Here is an 18,544-nt window from a genome sequence, read left to right as displayed (position 1 = left end):
TTTGATTTGCATTTCCCTAATACTAGTGATGTTGGGCATATTTTCATGTGCTCATGACACACTGTATATAGTCTTTTGAGAAACGTCTATTCAGGTCCTTTACCCAATTTTAATTGGGTTTTTAAAACTTATTGCATTGCATTGGTTCTTTATATGTTTGTTTATTAGATATAAGTCAATTATCAGCTATATGATTTACAAATAGGTTCTTCTATGCTGTGGGCTGCCTCTCTACTTTATGGTGGCCTTTGAAGCAAAGAATTGCTTAATTTTGGTGAAGTCAAATTTATCTATTTTTCTCTTTTGTCACTTATGCTTTTAGTGTTGTGTACAAGAAAGCATTGTCTCTTCCATGGGCAGGAATATTTACACCTGTTTGCTTCTAAGAATTTTATAGTCATAGCTGTCACATTTTGCTCTATGATCCATTTTGAGTTAATTTTGTATGTGGTGTAAGTCAGGGGTCCAAATTTATTCTTCAGCATGTGGATATGCAGTTGTCCCAACATCATTGTTAACGAGACTATTTCCGTTAAATGGTCTTGGCACTCTTGGCAAAAATCAATTGACCATAGATGGAAGGGAAGGGTTTATTTCTGGACTCTCAATTCTATTCCATTGATATATATGTCCATCTTTGTCCCAGTACCATGCAGCCTTGATTCTTTTAGCTTTGTGGTAAGTTATGAAATCATGAAGGGTGAGTCTTTCAACTTTGTTCTTTTTCAGGATTGTTCTAGATATTCTTATTTTCTCTCATTTCTATGTGAATTTTAGTATCGGCTTGTTAATTTCTACAAGACGGCCTACTAGGTTTTTGATAAGGGTTGCATTGAATTTACAGATCAGTTTAGGGAGTATTACTCACTTCACTGGCACACTCTCAAGGAATGGCTGCTTTTCCTCCCCCTGCTCCCAGCCCCTTAGACAGATACAGAAGGCCAAGGGCGCAGTGCATGTACCTGCTCACCCTAGCAGAGATGCCTGTGGGAGATAGGACAATGAGCCCCCGAAGATATCAGGTCTTAACCCTCTGGGCTCTGTGAACATGACCTTATTTGGAAAAAGGGTCTGTGCAGATGTGATTCAGTTAAGGATCTTGCGATGAGATCATCCTGAATCTAATAACAAGCATCCTTATAAGAAGGAAGAAGACACAGACACAGAGGACATGGCCATGTGAGGATGGACTCACAGTGGAGTGATGCGGCCACAAGCCAAGGGATGCCTGCAGCCCCCTGAAGCCAGAAGAGGTGAGAAGGACATTCCCCTGGAGCCTCCAGAGGGAGTGTGGCCCCACCCATACCTTGGTTTCAGCTTTGTGGCCTCCAGAACTGGGAGACAATAAATTTCTGTTGTTTTAAGCCACTAGATTTGTGGCATTTTGTTTTGATGTGTATGGGAAACTCATAGAAACTCTCACATCTGTACCTCAATACCTCTTACAAATACTCCATATGAAAGTAACACGTGGAAGCACTCATCAATGTGTAACAATTTTCTAACTAATCCATACAGATTATCCTCCTTCCTCTGTTCCCAATAGTTTGTCTTCTGATCTCCCTTAGCCATTTGCTGTCATGGGCACATCCCAGACCTTGTCTTTACCAAAAAGTGCAGTGCCTTGGAGTCTCAATTTCACAGGCCTCCCTCCCTGGCCACTACCTTCTGTCTTTCCAGCTTGTGGAGCTGGTCTCCTGACCTCTGGTATTGTGTGTCTTACCAAGGTGATTAGGAGACTAGTGATTTTCTGCTCCCCAGATCCTGTTAACATGCTGTCATACTTGTGTGATATCCTGGGGGCTGTGAGATCGAGCTCACTGGGGACAAAACCATGTCATGGAGCCAGAAAACTTAAGTGTCCTAATGTTGCTGTCTGAGGTAGGTAGAAAGTTCTTGAGTTCTCTGTTTATTAGAATGGAACTGCAAGTCATCTCCTGCTTTGCTCCAGCTGGAGGATCACAGAGGCGCACAGTAGCTGTGAATGGAGTCAACATGGGGTTGTGGGACGGTAGCTTCCACAAGGCCCCATGTACTGTAGGAGCTGTGATGAGAATCAGAATTGTACACTTGGCAACTAGGAAGTGGTCACAGGTTGGATGCAGGGGGAGCACCCATGAGATGGACTTGGGTCAAGATGTCTCTCGTGGTTCCCACTCTGGCTGGTGGGCTCTGAGTGTGCAGAAGCAGAGTATAGTCCACCAGCACCCCACCCCTGGGACCCTCCTCCCCAAACCTCCTCTTATACACTCTCTTCAGGAGGCCCTGCTTGGTGGAGCCTTGTTCAAGGACAGAGCCCACTGGTCCCCTCCTGCACTATCTCCTTGCCATCAAGAGTCCCTGGGCCTTTCTGCAGTGCAGCATTGCCACCCTCACAATTTCTCAGTCCTTTGACTTCATTGTCCCACATAAAACCTTGGCCCTTCAGAGAATTTGCAGGTGCTGCAAACTCCTGGCCTGCCCCAGCCCAGATGCTCTGTTCAGTTCATTGCTGGCCAGTCTTCCAGCCCCTCCTTGTGAGACTCCCTTCACCCACAGGAAGACTTTGTTCTTGATGGCACAATTGTAGGTGGTATTTTTTTTTAAATAACAGCTTTATTAAGATATAATCCACTCATCACAAAAGCCACCCATTCAAACTGTATAATTTAGTGGCTTTTCATATATTCATAGAGTTGTGCAACCATCACCACAACCTAATTCCAAAACATCCTCATGGTCCCAGAGACCCCCCCTGGTTTCTGTGCTTGCATACCTATGGCTGGAGGATCCCCAGCTCTCAGTTCTCCCTACCTCCAACTCAGGCACACCCAGGAGCTCACTTATGCTTAAGTGCTGTCAGTCTACTGAGCCCCCGGGGCTCCAATCCCTGAAAAAGAAAATGATCCCAGGCAGCAAAGTCACCAAGAATTTACCATCCCCCCCAGGCTCCCATCTCTAAGGAAATTTCCACCTTCTTTCAGCAAACCAAACTCTGACTGGCCAGATAAAGGTGCCAGTATGTGGGAAGGGCTGTAATCAGACCACACTGTGCTTTCTACAAAGGTTGCCCTGTCTGGCACACGTGGGGAGGATGGGAGGCTTTTGCAGAGAGACCCCCTCTGCTCCCCTTCACCACTGTGTTCCCAGCACTGGTCTATGCAGGCAGGATGGGTGACATGGAGATGGGGATTGTGGGTCTGGGCACATGTGCAAGGCTTGGCCTGGGGACTGGCAAGTTTTGGGGTCACAGCTGTGCATAAGCCCGGCAGCCACCAAGAGCCCAGGAGAGACTTGAACTCCTTCTGGGCTGTTCATGAGAGAATCACCAGGACAGCAGGACCACAGAACCCACTAGGGCAAAGAGTCAGGGCAGGAGGGAATGGGTTATGTCCACACTGCAGACACCAGCTGGACCCTACCCAGCATATGACTTTGCTGTTGAGACTGATGGCGCCCCCTAAATGGAAACAAAGTTTCATTACTCACATAATGGGGCCTTTTGGGGAAGCAGGGTAGGCCTCCCAGGTTGGCCTATGGATGGTTTGAAAGGTGTGGAAAGGGGGCCAAGGGCTTCTCCCAGTTAGGGTGGGGCCTTTGAATTCCCCTCTGCCTAAGGGAGCTAGCACCCAGGCTTTCTTCTCAGCTTACTCAGCTGTGGGGCAGAAGGGGACTGGAGAAGAGAAGACTTCTCTGCTGTTAGCAGAGTGGGCAGGTAGGGGCGAGGAGGGGCGGGGCAACAAGTGTCTTCAGAGATGACAGTGGGAGAGCAGAAGGCAGCAGGGAGGGGAAGAGAGAGAGAGACTACTGGGTTGCCCAGGGTGGGAGGGAAAAGGCTCTTGGCAGGCAGAGAGGGGAGGAAGAGGGCTGGGGAAGAAGGGATGACCTCAGAGCAAGGTGCTCCAAGGATAAGTGGGGGGACTGGGGACTGCAATCAGGCTGTTCTTCAAGTGATGGCTCCTGAGGAAAGGCGGCTAGGAAGGAGGCTAGGGTGGCCAGGGTTTCGGAAGACAGCCCAGACTCTCATGTGGCCCTGTGTGCACAGCCTTTCCTCTTTCTCTGCCACGTCTTTTGAGCTTCAGCTTGCGAGCCCTGTCTTTGCAGTGAGTCACTCACTCCTTCAATAATGGTGTTATTGTGAGAGGAGGCTATGATGTCATTGATGCAGTGGCCAGGGAGGATTAGAGAAGGATGTGCTGGCAAACATTACACAATTGCTTTTCAGACTGCGGTGTCTGCCACCTCCACTGTGCAGCTTCCCTGCACTGGGCCTGCAGTTGAGAGCTGGACCTCAGCCTCAAGGAGATGTCTGAGCTGGGGTGAAAGGGCCCGGAGGAAGAGGAGCATGTCATGTTTGGGACAATGGTGACAGGCTTGTCAGTGGGTGAGGAGGTGCCACCTACAGGTTTTCTGGCTCCAATTGGTGGATAGTGAATTATTCGTTTATCAACCACTGTGAGGCTGCCTGCCAGGAGAGTGGCCTGTGACCCCTGGCTTTAAAAATTAATGCGTTCATCTAGTCATTCACTACAGCTATTGCTCACAGAGCCCAGACTCTTCATGCCACAGAGGATCCTGGGGAAGGAGAAGTTTGTGCTGTGCTGTTTTAACTGGCAAACAGAGAGTGCCAGAGGGAAGCTATGTGATTCAGAGGGTTGGTGTGTGTGTTTGTGCATCTGATAAAGTCAGCATGCATGCCTGGGGATGTGCACTGTGCACAGATGTATGTGGGAGGCCAGTGGGAAGCTGAGGGGCAGCAGCTTGATCCCCCAATGCCCATAGGACCTTTAGGGAACATGGACTTGAACCTGCCACACTGAGGTGCAGCTGGCCTGGCTCAGGGCACTGCCTGGTGGTGTGTGAGACATGACCTGGCCAATGGGGCTGATGGAGAGGGGAACTCTGAATGCTGCCCAGGGGTTCAGCCTTGGGCCTGGGAGAGGATGGAGCTACTCATAGCCTTGGGATAGACAGTGGCAACAGAGTGCTCAAGGCATGGCAGGTGTCAGCAGCACAGGGGATGAGCACACCAATGCACACACAGATGAGGCAAGCTGGGTAGAAGGATGTGCGGAAGGAACTCCTTCATCACACAGGGTGTGAGTAAAGATGTTGAGCTGGGACATTATAACCTTTAGGGGAGCTGCTCAAGGCACTGCTGGGGGCAAAGCAGTAAGATCTGAAGCTGGCTGGTCCACAGGGTGACTGCATGAGGGTTAGCATGTCAGTTAGAGGCCTCAGGCTTTCTCCTAAAGGTGAAGGGCCCTGGAGGGTGTTAGGCAGGGTGGGGCTCATTGAGCCTGAATTTTTAGGAAGCTTGTTCTGGTAGCTGGTCCGGTGGGCTGAGTGGCAGCCCCCTGAAAGATGTGTCCATGTCTTACTCCCCAGAGCCTGTGAGTGGGGCCTTATTTGGCCAAAGGTTCTTTGAAGATGTAATGCAAGGAAGGATGTTAAGATGAGCTCATCCTGGATTACCTGTGGCCCCTAACTCAATGACAGGTGTCTTTCTGAGACACAGAAGAGGAGACAGAGGAGACACACAGCGGTGGAGGCCATGCGGAGATGGAGCAGAGATTGTGGTGATGTGGCCACAGGCCCAGGAGCAACTTGGGCCGCAGAAGCTGGAAGAGCAAGGGAAGGTCCTCTCCTAGAGCTTCCTGTGTGAGCAAAGTTCTGGTGACACCTACCCTGTTTCCTGAAAAATAAGACATCCTCCGAAAATAAGACCTACTTACAGGAAAGATAAGATGTCCCCTGAAAATAAGACCTAGTGCATCTTTGGGAGCACACCTTAAAATAAGACACTGTCTTATTTTTGGGGAAACAGGGTAGATTTCAGATGTCTGGTCTCCAGATGGTGAGAGATTACATTTCTGTTGTTTTTAGCCATCCAATTTGTGGCCATTTGTTACAGCGGTCCCTGGAAACTAACCCAGCTGGGGAGCTTGGTAGAGGTGGAGGGTGCTGAGAAGGAGATTGAAGCTGGACAGAGTTGGAGGGTTAGAGGGTGGAGACTTGTACATCATTACCAGTTCAGGTCACTGGGGCAGAGGGCCTTAGGGAGAAATGGGCTTTTGCCGCTCAACATTCCCATCTGTTTTAAATTGTAACAATTATCTGAATGTATCAGAATGACCAGAGTGACTGTCACTAGCAAGGAAGGATGGTGAAAGTCCCTTTGATGCTCTGTGTCTCTAACTCTTGACGCGCAATTTGCTGCTTGTGGAAAACACAAACGAGGGCAGCGCCTGTGGCTCAGTGAGTAGGACACGGGCCAATATACCAAGGATGGCAGGTTCAAACCCAGCCCCGGCCGAACTGCAACAACAACACAAAAATAGCCGGGCGTTGTGGCGGGCGCCTATAGCCCCAGCTACTCGGGAGGCTGAGGCAGGAGAATCGCCTAGCCCAGGAATTGGAGGTTGCTGTGAGCTGTGACGCCACGACACTCTACCAAGGGCGATAAAGTGAGACTGTCTCTACAAAAAAAACAAACCAACAAAAACACAAACGAAATATGGGAAGGCAAATACGTGAGGTCAATACTAAACATTCAAACATTTAAGCTTTTACTGTGCACCGGGCTGGAAGGGTGAGCAGAAAGCAAATCCCTAACCCAAGCAGAGAGGCTGGAAGATCAGACCCCACGCCCATACCGCCCCCTTAGGAAACGCCCCCTTCACATTTTAAGCACAGCGTTTCCTTGGGGCTCATCCACATTAGGGTTTTACAAGCACATCTTCCCCTGTCAGTGGCGGCTGGCCTGTCGTCTCAACAAGAAGTCCTGTAAGCTGCTAGCTTTGTCCATCCTAAGCCACGCTGGGCCGCCAGTCCAGGGAGACACCTTAGTAGAGCTAGGTCACGGGGAGCTGCGGCTCAGGTAACTAGTGATGCCGTTGGTCCCAGACTCCACTGGTTCCTGCTCCTGGGAACAGAGCTCTCGGCCTCCCGGGGCCGGATTCAAGGCGCTCGCGGGCCGTGTCTGCTCAGTGGGGCGGGGTGTGTCTCCGGAGGCCAGACAGGGGCCTGGCGGGGCGGGGAGTGTGACGTCCAGTGGCTGGCCGGTACACAACGGTCACCGGCTGTGGCCTCTGCGCCTGCGCCTGCGCTTGCGCGGTGGCCGGATAGCCGTTGGTCGCGCTGTCGCGTGCTGGCTCCGGGGGCCGAGCCGGCCAGGACGGGGCGGGCCCTGCTGGGAGGGGCGGGGCGCGGTGGCCAAGCCCGCTGCGATTTGCCCCCGGAGCCGGCCCAGGTGCGGCGGAGGCGCTTCTCCTCCCGACCCGGGGCGGTGGAGCCGCGGAACGGGCCTCATGGAGGCCGCTATTCCGGAGAGCGGCGGCGGAGGGGCCGCGATGCGGAGGCCCGAGGGGCGGCCGGCGCCGGACGCCAGGGTGCACTTCCGCGTGACGAGGTTCATCATGGAGGCAGGTAACCGCGGCCTGTACAGGGCGGCGCGGACGGGACGTGGAGGCCTGAGCCACGGAGCCGCACGACCGCGGCGCCGAGCCGGTGGACCGCGGCCGGCGGTGCTGCGGGCCGCTTCGTGGGGAGGCGCGGCCAGGCAGAGGGAAAAGGTCAGGCCTTCCGGACGACAGCGCCTTACCGGGGCCTGGGAGGTTCTGCTCCGGACTGCGGACCTCTGCCTTTCCGCCTCTCCCGGTTCAGTAGGCTTTGGGCCCTCAGGTATACGCTGGTGCCCCAGTTGCACAGACAGGGGTGCAGGCCCAAAGAGGGTGTAGTCAGGGGCAGGCCTCCAAAGCCGGACAGCTCCGTGTAGTCTGCTACGCTCTCTGCCACACCCGTGTCCCAGGGAGACAGAATGGCAGTTGGTGGGCCGAAGCCTCTTGGAGCGTGCTATAGGGTAGTTCTGGCCACATCTGCACGTAGGACCCAGGGTCCGGTCCGGAACCCTGCCAGGGTGTCCACAGTGGTGATCGGTGCTCTGTTTCCAAGGCAAGGCAAGGAAGCCACAATTCCTGGAGAGAACAATATCTCTTTCGGCTGGCGGACAGTCATTTTCTACTTTTACTGCTTGCTGTGCACTCTGCGGGGCACCCAGCAAGTGTGCTTTCAAGCCAGAGTGCACAGAGGGTCTGAGGAGATGGTACAGGACCCCTAATCCAGTGATCTGTACATTTACTTTAATTTGCAAAGAGTGACGAAGTGTATAAGGACACCAGCATCCCATCAGCTGCTGCCATCCACCACCTCAGAGAGTCATGTCAGTGGTACCACCTTACCTGCCACCTTTCTGGAATGAGGCTCCCATATAGAATTGCCTGCATAACTGAACTTTAGATCTTGAAATGCAAAAAGCTCTTTTAAGTATCACTTCCTGGGACTTCTCTATAAATGTGTTTCATGTATCTTTGCCCTTTGTAGGATGCTAAATACTGATCCCCCAGATTTTCTTGTGCTAATCCCTGGAACCTGCAAATGTCATTTTATATAACAAAAGAGACTTTGCAGGAATCATTAGGGACCATGAGATGGGGAGATTATTTTAGATTATTGGGTGGGCCTGGTGTAACCAGACCCATCCTTGTAAGAGAGAGGCAGAAGGAGTCACAGTGACAGGACAATCCCACATAATAATGAAACAGAGTTAGAAGATGCTACACCACTAGCTTTGAAGGAAGGGGCCATGAGCCAAGGAACACAGCCAGTCTCTAGAAGCTAGAAAAGACACGGAAACAGATTGTCCCCCAAGCTTCTAGAAGAACCCTTTTGACACCTTGATTTTACTCCTCTAAAGGCTCATTTCAGACTTCAGATTTCCAGGATTGTGAGAACATGTGTGTGATGTATTACAGAAGCCATAGCAAACTGGGCTACCTTCTTAGTAGAGGATGGTGAACGTAATTTTAATGGGTGATTGCTGGTTGCTCTCCCCCTTCCTCTATCTGTATGCTACTTAACTCTCATTAATTCTAGTTGTCCTGAATTTGTTTTGGTTCTGTGACCCACTGCAATGATTTCCTTAGGAGCTGTCCAGGACTAGGGTGGAGGTGGGCTTTCATCCCTGAATAAACCCACTTATGCTCTGTCCACTTCTCATCATGCTGGTCTTCTTCCTGGATGCCCAGTCATGGCAATGAATGTTGTTCCCTCTCTGCTCTGCATGTGGTTGCCCTTAGAAGTCACCCTGCTTGCTTTGCTTGCCTTTTCTAATTCATGGACCAGGACATCAGTGCTGAGTATCATCTGTGACTTCAGGACTGGTGACATCTGTTTGATGGCTTTTACCTCTGCTGTGTTAGGATTTGGGTTAGGTGAGCTGCCGGGTGGTTGCCCTCTAAAATGCTTGCTAAGGTGAAACCAGACACACAACAGTGTATGGTCCTTTCCAAGGTTTTGTACAGAAGCTGATATGCCAGTGGTAGTTGGACCCCTCAGATCCCAGGCCTGGGCATGACCTGGAGACTTGGCAGAAGAGCAGAATCTGAGAACCCCAGGACACTGCATCTGAACACCCTCCTCACAGACTTTGGTAGCCTCTCAGAGTTTGAGAGCCCTGGGGACCCAGTGAAAGACACAGTTCTCAGTCTTGCCCGTACAGGGCCTATGGCAGCAGCTCTCCTCGTTGGCACCGGGGTGAGTGTGGGATTGAAGTACCCTCTCACCTGTTCTTTCTGTGTAGGAGTCAAGCTGGGGATGCGGTCCATTCCCATTGCCACTGCCTGCACCATTTACCATAAGTTCTTCCGTGAAACCAACCTGGACGCCTATGATCCTTACCTGGTTGCCATGTCTTCCATTTACTTGGCGGGCAAAGTAGAGGAGCAGCACCTGCGTACCCGTGACATCATCAATGTGTCCAACAGGTAATGGCTTTCAGGCCAAGGCATTTGAGAGGGCTTCCTGGTTTCTATTCCAGAAGCTCCCACTGGCCCCTGCTCTCCAGGGCTCAACAATCAAGCTTAAAGAGGCACTTGGATTGGCTCAAACCAGGGCCAGAAACACTAGCACCCAGAGTGGGAGGAACCCAGTATCAGGAACCCAGGGGGCTGTGGGAATGAAGCCTGAGGACCACGTGAAGGGTGACATGGGGCTTGGGCACGGAGAGTTTAGCAAGCATTTCCAGGGAGACTGGGCTGCCACAGGCCTAGAGCACACCCAAGAGAACCTCCTCCCAGCTGGGCCATGTGGGCTGCAGGCCTGAACGTGTGCGCAAGGAGGCTGTGGGCCCAGCTAGGTGGTCATCTTATTTCACTGATCTGAGAAACCAAGACTCAGTTGTTCAGGATCCTCTCTTGCCTTGCTGTGGGCATGTGGTGGCACAGCTAGTACCGAGCAGTTGACTTCTGGGGAAGGATGTAGGCACCCAGTTGGTTGGTGGGCTTCCCCAAGACCCTGGGGGCCCAAGAGAAAGCCATGTCACCTGTGGAAAGTTACTGACTAGCTTTGTGTCATGGGTCTCTCCAGGAGCTCTAGTCATTAGGAAAGAAGACTTTTGTTTTGCTGCTTTTTAAATTAACAGGTAATGGAAAAAGTACGTCAGGGTCCCAGTGTGCTGGAGAGACTAAGATAAAGACAGAAGGACTGAGGGAGGGCAGGTGGTGTCCACCCACAACTGCCTGGTCCTCAGCAGGGGAGCGATGGAAGGGGACATGGGGCAGATCCCTAATTAGGGGCACGAGGGGCAAGGGGGTTCTAGGGGAGATGGGAAATTAGTGAGCAGTTGGGAAGGATGAGTCATTGGCAGAGAGTTTTGATTGCTGAGTGTGAATCCTGTTCATGTGCATCTTGGGGGTCTTGTGTAGGTGGGAGTGTAGTGGGCGTGTGCAGTGAAGTAGGACAGAAAGATCTGGGAAGAAGGAAAGACAGTCTTGGAATATAACAATGAAAAATGCTCACTTTTCAGAACACATCATTCCTGTGATATGTTTAAACACTTCCCTGAGCCCAGAGTAAGAGTTCTGGGCATTGTCCCTGAGGTGACAAAGACTCTCTAGCACCAGGTTGACTGTGACAGGAGGTACAATTGGCTGGGTGTGCTGGTTTCCACTTCCTGTGGAGCCATCACCAGGAGCCAACCCTTGCACTTGACATCTTGCTGAGTGATAGTGGATGGCCCATTGGTCTAAAACTAGGAGCCACCTTCTCTCTTCTGTCCATTACTGTTTTCATTCTGTACCCTAGATGTGTAAATGAGGAATTATCTTATAAAAACGCAAATAAAATGATCTAGTGTTCATCTACTACAGAGGGACACTGCAGTTTGTATCTGTACATCATGTGACTTAAAGGCTCAACCAGTTCAAGCCATCTCGTTTCTCAGGGGAAAAATCTCTGGTGGCTATACATGCTGTCATTTATTCTCAGGTACTTCAACCCTGGCAGTGAGCCCCTGGAGCTGGACTCCCGCTTCTGGGAGCTGCGGGACAGTGTCGTGCAATGTGAGCTCCTCATGCTGAGAGTTCTGCGCTTCCAGGTCTCCTTCCAGCACCCCCACAAGGTACGTGCTGGGGAGCCATGCTCTTTGTTCTGGGTCCTGAAAGTGTTCCCCTTAATGCTTGAGAGCCTAGCAGGTGAGGAGAGCAAGGTAGCCCTGGTGAACTAAGGCTCTTGACTCTACACACAGTGGCTGGGTCAGCTGGCCTCACCTGCTTGGCTCCCATGGGTCCTCCCAAGCAGTGCTCATTCCAGCTTTTGCTTTTTTGCCCACTTGTTTGAGGCTACGGGCTGGATCTGTGGGGCTCTGTGGAACTGTTGTCCATCCCGTGGCTCACATGAGACATGTGCTTGCTGAGCCTCAGGGAAGTGGGACTGGTTTCACAATCTTCCAGAGTCTCTGTCCCTGTAAGTTGCTATTAGGCTTTAGAGCTTGCATCCAGCTCAGTTGTGCTTAGAAAGCTACAAGGAAAGCTAAGGCACCCGAGTTAAGTAGCATACTTTTAACTTCTGGGAACATGCAAGTCTCAGCGGAAGAACCATTTCAAACTGCAGCAGGAGGGAAAGTTCAACTCTTAGGAGCACTTGATGTGATACTGTAGCTACCCCAGTCTCCCAGTGGGAACACTTTGCAAAAGTGTCACACAGTGTCACAGTCAGGGTGTGGATGCTGACAGTCTGCTGGAGCCCCCAGCTTTACTCGCACAGTGTGGATGTGTAGTTGTGTACGGTTTTATCACACATCTGCTTTCATGTAGCCACTAGCACAGTCAAGGTACAAAACAAGTCCGTCACACAAAGATCCTTCGTGCTGCTGTTTTTGTCACCTCCACTTCTTCTGTATCACCCTGCACACTTCTTTCCTAAGCCCTGGGAGCTTCTGGTTCCAGATGTTTGCACAATAGCTTTTTGGTGGCATAATGCTTGGTCAGTATCCCAGGGGAAGGTGGGAACTGGACTGGTGGCTTCAAGGTAGTGTTGTCAAGGTGACAAGGCTCAGAGAAGGACAGTGCTCGGGCCTTGGAGGATGTGTGATCCATGCCAGGACGGGGAACTGATTCAGGGAGCCTGCTGGCCCCTTCCCTTCTCTGGCCAGGGCTAGGGCCTAAGGATGGAAGAAAGTAACAGATGGAGCCTTCCTCTGTGGCAGTGGTTCTCAACTTTTCTAATGCCACGATGTACTTTCATTGTTACAAAGGGGTTGCAACCCACAGGTTGAGAACCGCTGCTCTATGGCGTGCTAGGGTCCCACATACACATATGTCTTCAGGACTGTCTGGGGAGCTCCCAATGTCTTTTCTGTATTGTGTGACATGCGGGCAGAACAGCTATGTTCTGACAGTGGGAGCTGACAGCTGGGCTGGCAGGTCAATAAGGTGTTGTGGTGAAGGACGGCACTGCTGTGGGTTCTTGGCACTAATTGGGAAGATGTAGCTGCGATCTAGTCCTCGTAAGTGCCCTGGGTGGCAGGCTGGGTACATGGAGCTCAGCACTTCTGCCCTGCAGAAGGAGGCACTGCTCTCCAGAGCACCAGGTCCTGCATGATGTCCTGGTGTGGGAGCAGAGCCCTGTGTTGGCGAGGGCTTCCTTGGGGCTGCTCCTGAGCATGGGAGTGGGCAGGCCCTGGGGTGAGTATCCCTGTGTGTTTAAACATGGCTTCAGGATGGGACAAGGGCCTTGGGAGACAAGGCCAGGAGAAGGAGAAGGTCACTTTCCTAAGTGACCTAGAAGCCATCAGAGGGTTTGAACAGGGTGGTGACATGATTGACAGCTTGGAGGTAGCAAGGTGGAGGGATGGCAGTGCTGTCGGGAGTGCAGAGGCAGAGTGGCTGACATACGTGTCTTTGCAGTACCTGCTTCACTACCTGCTTTCCCTCAAGAACTGGCTGAACCGCTACAGCTGGCAGCGGACCCCCATTGCCGTCACTGCCTGGGCCCTGCTGCGGGACAGCTACCATGGGGGTCTGTGCCTCCGCTTCCAGGCTCAGCACATAGCTGTGGCAGTGCTCTTCCTGGCCCTACAGGTCTATGGAGTTGAGGTGCCTGCTGAGGCTGAGGCCGAGAAGCCATGGTGGCAGGTGAGGTAACCGCTTGGTGTCCTGGACTGTGCTCTTTTCCTTTCAGAGGTCCTTGTAACTAGGGACCAGTTTCTTATTAATAATTCAGCAAGAAAGGTGTGGGTTACTGGCTTATTGTACCCTCAATGAATCCCCAACAATAAAAAAAAAAAAAAGAAAATTTCCTGTTAAGATGGTCTGTGGAGGGGGAAGCTGGAAGTCCCAGGGCAGGGTTTGGCTGAGCCTGGGGACTCAGGCACTTGCACTAGAGTGAGTGAGACCTTGGTGCGGATGACAGGTTGATAAGGCTAGGTGGCACATGACAGAACTCCATAGGGAGATGGGCAGATGACAGATAGCTGGATGGACAGCCAAGAGGGGTAGGTATGCTGGAGAGGTGACAGGTGTTGCTGGGTGGGTAGATAATCCCCCGTCTCAGGGGATGGTGGATCTACCTGGCAGAGAGGTGAGAGGGTGAGTCCTTGCCTCACTCACACCTACTGCAAGGTGTGGGTTGCCAGACACTGCATGGGGGTGGGCTGCCTGCCCCCACCTTCTGCTGCTTTCCCTTCTTTATGGCCCGTCTAATCCTCTACACCCCCAGTGATAAGCACCCAGAGCCACGTCAGTGCCTAGAGCTGGCATGTACTAGATGCTCTTGTAGCTTTGAAGACAGGCATCTGTAGTTCTGGTCTCAGGACAGATGTATGGCCACTGGGCAGTGTACGGGGAAGAGCATCTGTGTGGACAGGCAGTATGGCTCTATGCTCAGGCTTCTCAGGGACTTTCAGACAGTGTGACTGCAGTGTCCTTGAGTGGTTGGAATCTGGTAGTGACAGAAACTCTATGAGGACATCTGGTTGGTACGACAGTCCTGGCCCCTCAGCTGCTGGGACCTACAGCACTGTCACTTGTTCCCCTGGTGCTGGCTGTCCTCTGCCTCTTTCTTTCTACTCTGTCTGCCTTTGCTTGCTCATAAGCTGCACTAGTGTGCCAGTGCCACCTCTCTGTGCCATGTTCAGGTGTCCAGACAGGAACACAAGCCCAAATAGCCCCGTGCAGCCCTACTAGGAGGTTGTTTTCTGGGCAGCACAAACTCCCCCAGGATTCTCAAATTGGGAAGAAGTTGCCCCTTTTGGGGTAGCTCTTCTTACAGCCTGGGGGCTTGTGAGGCATGAGGGCCAGAGGCCTGCCTTGTGACACACTCTCCTCCTCGTGCTCATGGGTGATCACTTCTTGCAGCAGCTGCCTCTGTTGTCACTAGTCTGCCAGGGGCTCAGCAGGAAAGCTTGATCGACTAGCTGCCTTCAAGACCTCATACTTGGTGCAGTTGCGCCAACACTATGCCAGCTTCTGCCACAGGAGGTGCTGACCCTGACTCGCCAGAGGAGTGGGGTTGGTAAGGGGCTCAAAAATGCTGCTGGTCATCACACGGTGTCACAGGATGTGGCACCCAGAGCTCCGCTGAGTGCCCTTCATGACTTTCTTTCTGAAAATAGGAAATGCTTATTTCTAGCCACTGCTAGTCTTTGTCCTACAAACAGAAGTTGATATCCCCAAACAGTGTCTTCTCATAGGACTTAAGTCTGTGTCCCTTCTGCTGGTGTCCCAGGATTGTCCCCTACCATGAACTATTCTTTTTAATAGTGGTGACTTGGCTTGGTGCCCGTAGCACAGTGGTTATGGCACCAGCCAGATACACCTAGGGTGGTGAGTTCGAACCCAGCCCAGGCCATTAAACGACAATGACAACTGCAACAAAAAATAGCCGGGCATTGTGGTGGGCACCTGTAGTTCCAGTTACTTGGGAGGCTGAGGCAAGTGAATCGCTTAAGCCCAAGAGTTTGAGGCTGCTGTGAGCTGTGACGCCACAGCATTCTACCCAGGGCAACATAGTGATCCTCAATGGTGAGGCTCTGTCTCAAAAAAAAAAGTGGTGACTCTACATTACATAAAATGTCCCACATTAACCACATTGAAGTGCACAGCCTGGCTGCTCTCATCTGTGGCCCCACACAGTGTTTGTCCTTCTGTGACTGGCTCATGTCACTGAGCATGCTGTCCTCAAGGTCAGCCATGCTGGAGCACATGCCAGCTCCTTCTTCCTCGTTAAGGCTGAATCCATCCCCTTCCTGGGGAGGCCGCGTTTCGTTTGTCCGTTCTTCCCTTCGTGGGCACACAGGCTGCTTCTACCTTTTGCCCTGGATGCTTTTTAATGGTTGTTTCTTATCTTGACGTCTCTGGGAGCACATAGGTGGTGGACACACAAGCCTGTCTTTTCTGGAATATTAGTTTCCACCCAGAGCCCTGTGTGAGATAGCCATAATTCCTGTGTCAGGGCTTGGAGGGTTTCCAGGTCCCCATCTCCCATCTGAGGTTATAGGCTTGGGAGGAACTTAGGTTTGTTTGGGGGGTTCAGAAGGAGTGAATGTAGATCTAGTTCTTGTTTTGGCTCAGTCCAAGGCCTTGACCTTGTTTCCCTTGGTTCTCCAGGTATCAACTTCCTGGCACAGGGTAGCTACAGCATCTGACTAAAGTCTGTTGCTTTGCTTTTTATTTCCCTTATCATGGGGGCCCCAATAGTACCCTCAGGCTCAGTGATGTGCTGGGAGGACTCAGCACTCAGAAAAGTCATCACACTCACAGTCATGGTTTGCTCCAGTGAAAGGATATGGGTTAAAATCAGCAGAGGTACAAGGTATACAGGGCAGGGGCTGGGGAGGCCCGGTGATAGCTTCTGGGTGTCTCTCCCAGGGATGTAGAATGGATGGTGCAGAATTCTCCCAGCAGCCATGTGTGAACAGTGGTGGGTGACAGCAAGCAGAGTATTGCCAATCAGAGAGACTCCCCTGGACCTCCCCAGTCCAGGATTTTACTGGGGGTGGGTCATGGCCCCCCCCCCAGTGTTGCTGACCAGGTTATACTGGCTACTGCCACCCAGGGGTCCTGCTGATGGCATGTGGCCCAGGCTGTCCCCATAAATTCTATCATTAGTGTAGACTGCCTGGCGGGGTGGTAGGCCCTGCAGAACCACAATGCTCTTGTTAGGTTGGAGATTATCCTCCAGGAGCGGGCAGGGGCCAGACCTGCCTTTGGCAGGTGCAGGGTGTGGACCTCAGGCTCGTGGGTTGGCCCTTGCTGCACATGCTCTGACTTTGGGCCCCTGAGGAATTACCTCACAGTTTGTGAGCATTCCTGCACATAGTGGTCTGGATGTCCAGTCTAGGCTATAGAACAGGTCCATGTACTCCTCAGGGATGAGCTATGGTGGGTGTGGGGTCCAGGTTACTCAGCTGCCTATTTCTAGAAGTGGGACTCCTCTTGCCAGAATTCCCTGGTCCTGGGAAAGCTGTAGGCAGGAGGCAAGAGCCAGTGCTTTGGGCCCAGCTCTGTCACCAATTCGCTGTGTGATCTTGGATGAGTCACCTCTCCTGTCTGATCACGAAGGCCTCCTTCCATTTGGTATCTTCTCTGCTTCGTAAAGTCTTTGATTCGCCTTAACAGGCCGGAACTGAACTGACTTGCCAGGAGAGCTACCGTACCCTGGATAGATAAGCCCCGTTTCCCTTTCCCACCCATGAAGTGTGATTTTGTGCTTATTGACCAGGGTCTTGTTTAACACAAAGGGAGTCTAATTGGAACCTTTTCCTTCTCCTTTCTAGGTATTTAGTGACGACCTTACCAAGGCAATCATTGATAATATTGTGTCTGATCTCATTCAGATTTATACCATGGACACAGAGCTCCCCTAAGGCCCTGGCCCAGGCCTGCCCAAAGAGAAGCCCAGGATGGTCGGCTGCCTGGGGATGGTGCCACCACATCGCCATGATGGCTGGTCCCCAGAGGACCAGCTGGGAGGACTGATTGTGCTGCTGGAGATGGGCTGGTGAAGGCGATGACACATGCTGCCGCTTTGTACCCAGCAGTCATGGTCCAGATGATGATGGGAGCCACCCCTCCAGTGGGCAGGCTGTGTGCAGCTAACCTGAGGCAGCTACATCTGCCTTTGTCCTTTGAGAGGACTCTGGCTACAATTGTGGCATGACGTCATTGCAAGGACAGTCAGAAACAGATGGGACTGCGCCCCTGGGGATTTTTAAAAGCTAGTTTGTAGGAGGTGTGAATGTGCAACAGAGGTGGGACTTTATTCTGTGTAATAAAAGATAACGTGAATCACGGAGAGCCCTGTGTGTGCTCTATGCCCCTGTGCTCCTCGCCCCTCCTGGATTTGGGGGCCTGGTGGCAGATGATACTCCTTGCCTTCCCCAAGGGAAGAGGGGATGAGAAACAATGAGGGAGACTCCCAGTATGGGGAGTTGCCCTGCCCTGGGGAGCACTTGGCTGACAGAGTTATTGTTTCATGCTACTCATGTCTAGCTGGACATCTGCTTGGTGCCAGACTCTGGCAAAGGAGTTTAGGTTTCTGAGAACTGATAAATGATGCGGCTGTATTGACCAGAGCATTAGCCTGGATGTCCTCTAAGACCCTGTTCAATCCTGGACACCTGGGTGACTGCATGCCACTTAGTTGTCCTGAGTTGCTTGAGGCACAGTGCAATTCACCACAGACTCTTCAGGTGAGCTTTCTAGATTGCTCTGAATACAAAGGCAGCCTCCTAGGATTGCCACTGTGGTGGCATGTGTGAGGGGGTGAGGACTCTGGAACTTTCCCTTTAGTGTGCTGTGATGGGGGGCTGACAGAAGTCTTCTTCATCCTGCCATCAGTTTAGGGATGCCACACTGACCTGCCGTGGTAGGCACAGGCAGCTGTGACAGAAGATGAGCTGGAAAAGGTAATAGGGAGGAACCTAGATGGCAATCCCCACCTCCACCACTGTCTACCCCTTGCTGTGGGACATGGATGGTGGCCTCCACAGTGCCATCATCATTCCATGTCTGCTGTCTTGTACTTACTTGCCCCTGGATCCTCCAGGGTTCTGTGTAATAATGAGAGATTGAGATAAGATTTTCTAGAACTTGAAGCTTCCAGGAACTTCTAGTCCAGAGCATATCTTATTGCTGTAAAGTGATCAATGTCTGCCCTTAAGAACTTCACCAAAAAAAACTATTAGAATTAATAAATGAATTCACTAAAATTTCAGGATTCAACATCA

General features: G+C 51.7%; 1 protein-coding gene across 2 annotated transcripts; it reads left to right on the top strand.

Moving 5' to 3' along the window:
* The first annotated feature begins 7,099 nt into the window (after nucleotides 1–7,099).
* Nucleotides 7,100–17,593, top strand: CCNQ (cyclin Q). 2 transcript variants are annotated; one of them, XM_053578912.1, is made up of 5 exons: nucleotides 7,100–7,407; nucleotides 9,620–9,803; nucleotides 11,305–11,437; nucleotides 13,224–13,451; nucleotides 17,093–17,593. In XM_053578912.1, the coding sequence occupies exons 1-5, from the start codon at nucleotides 7,290–7,292 to the stop codon at nucleotides 17,180–17,182; spliced, it is 753 nt and encodes a 250-aa protein (XP_053434887.1). In that variant the 5' UTR covers nucleotides 7,100–7,289; the 3' UTR covers nucleotides 17,183–17,593. The 2 variants fall into 2 exon arrangements, with proteins under 2 accessions (XP_053434887.1, XP_053434888.1); XM_053578913.1 differs by having other exon boundaries at nucleotides 7,103–7,407; nucleotides 17,153–17,593.
* Nucleotides 17,594–18,544: the final 951 nt, after the last annotated feature.

The sequence above is a fragment of the Nycticebus coucang genome, chromosome X (assembly GCF_027406575.1).
Source record: "Nycticebus coucang isolate mNycCou1 chromosome X, mNycCou1.pri, whole genome shotgun sequence".
NCBI lineage: Eukaryota > Metazoa > Chordata > Mammalia > Primates > Lorisidae > Nycticebus > Nycticebus coucang.
This window is presented reverse-complemented; position numbering and strand designations above follow the sequence as displayed.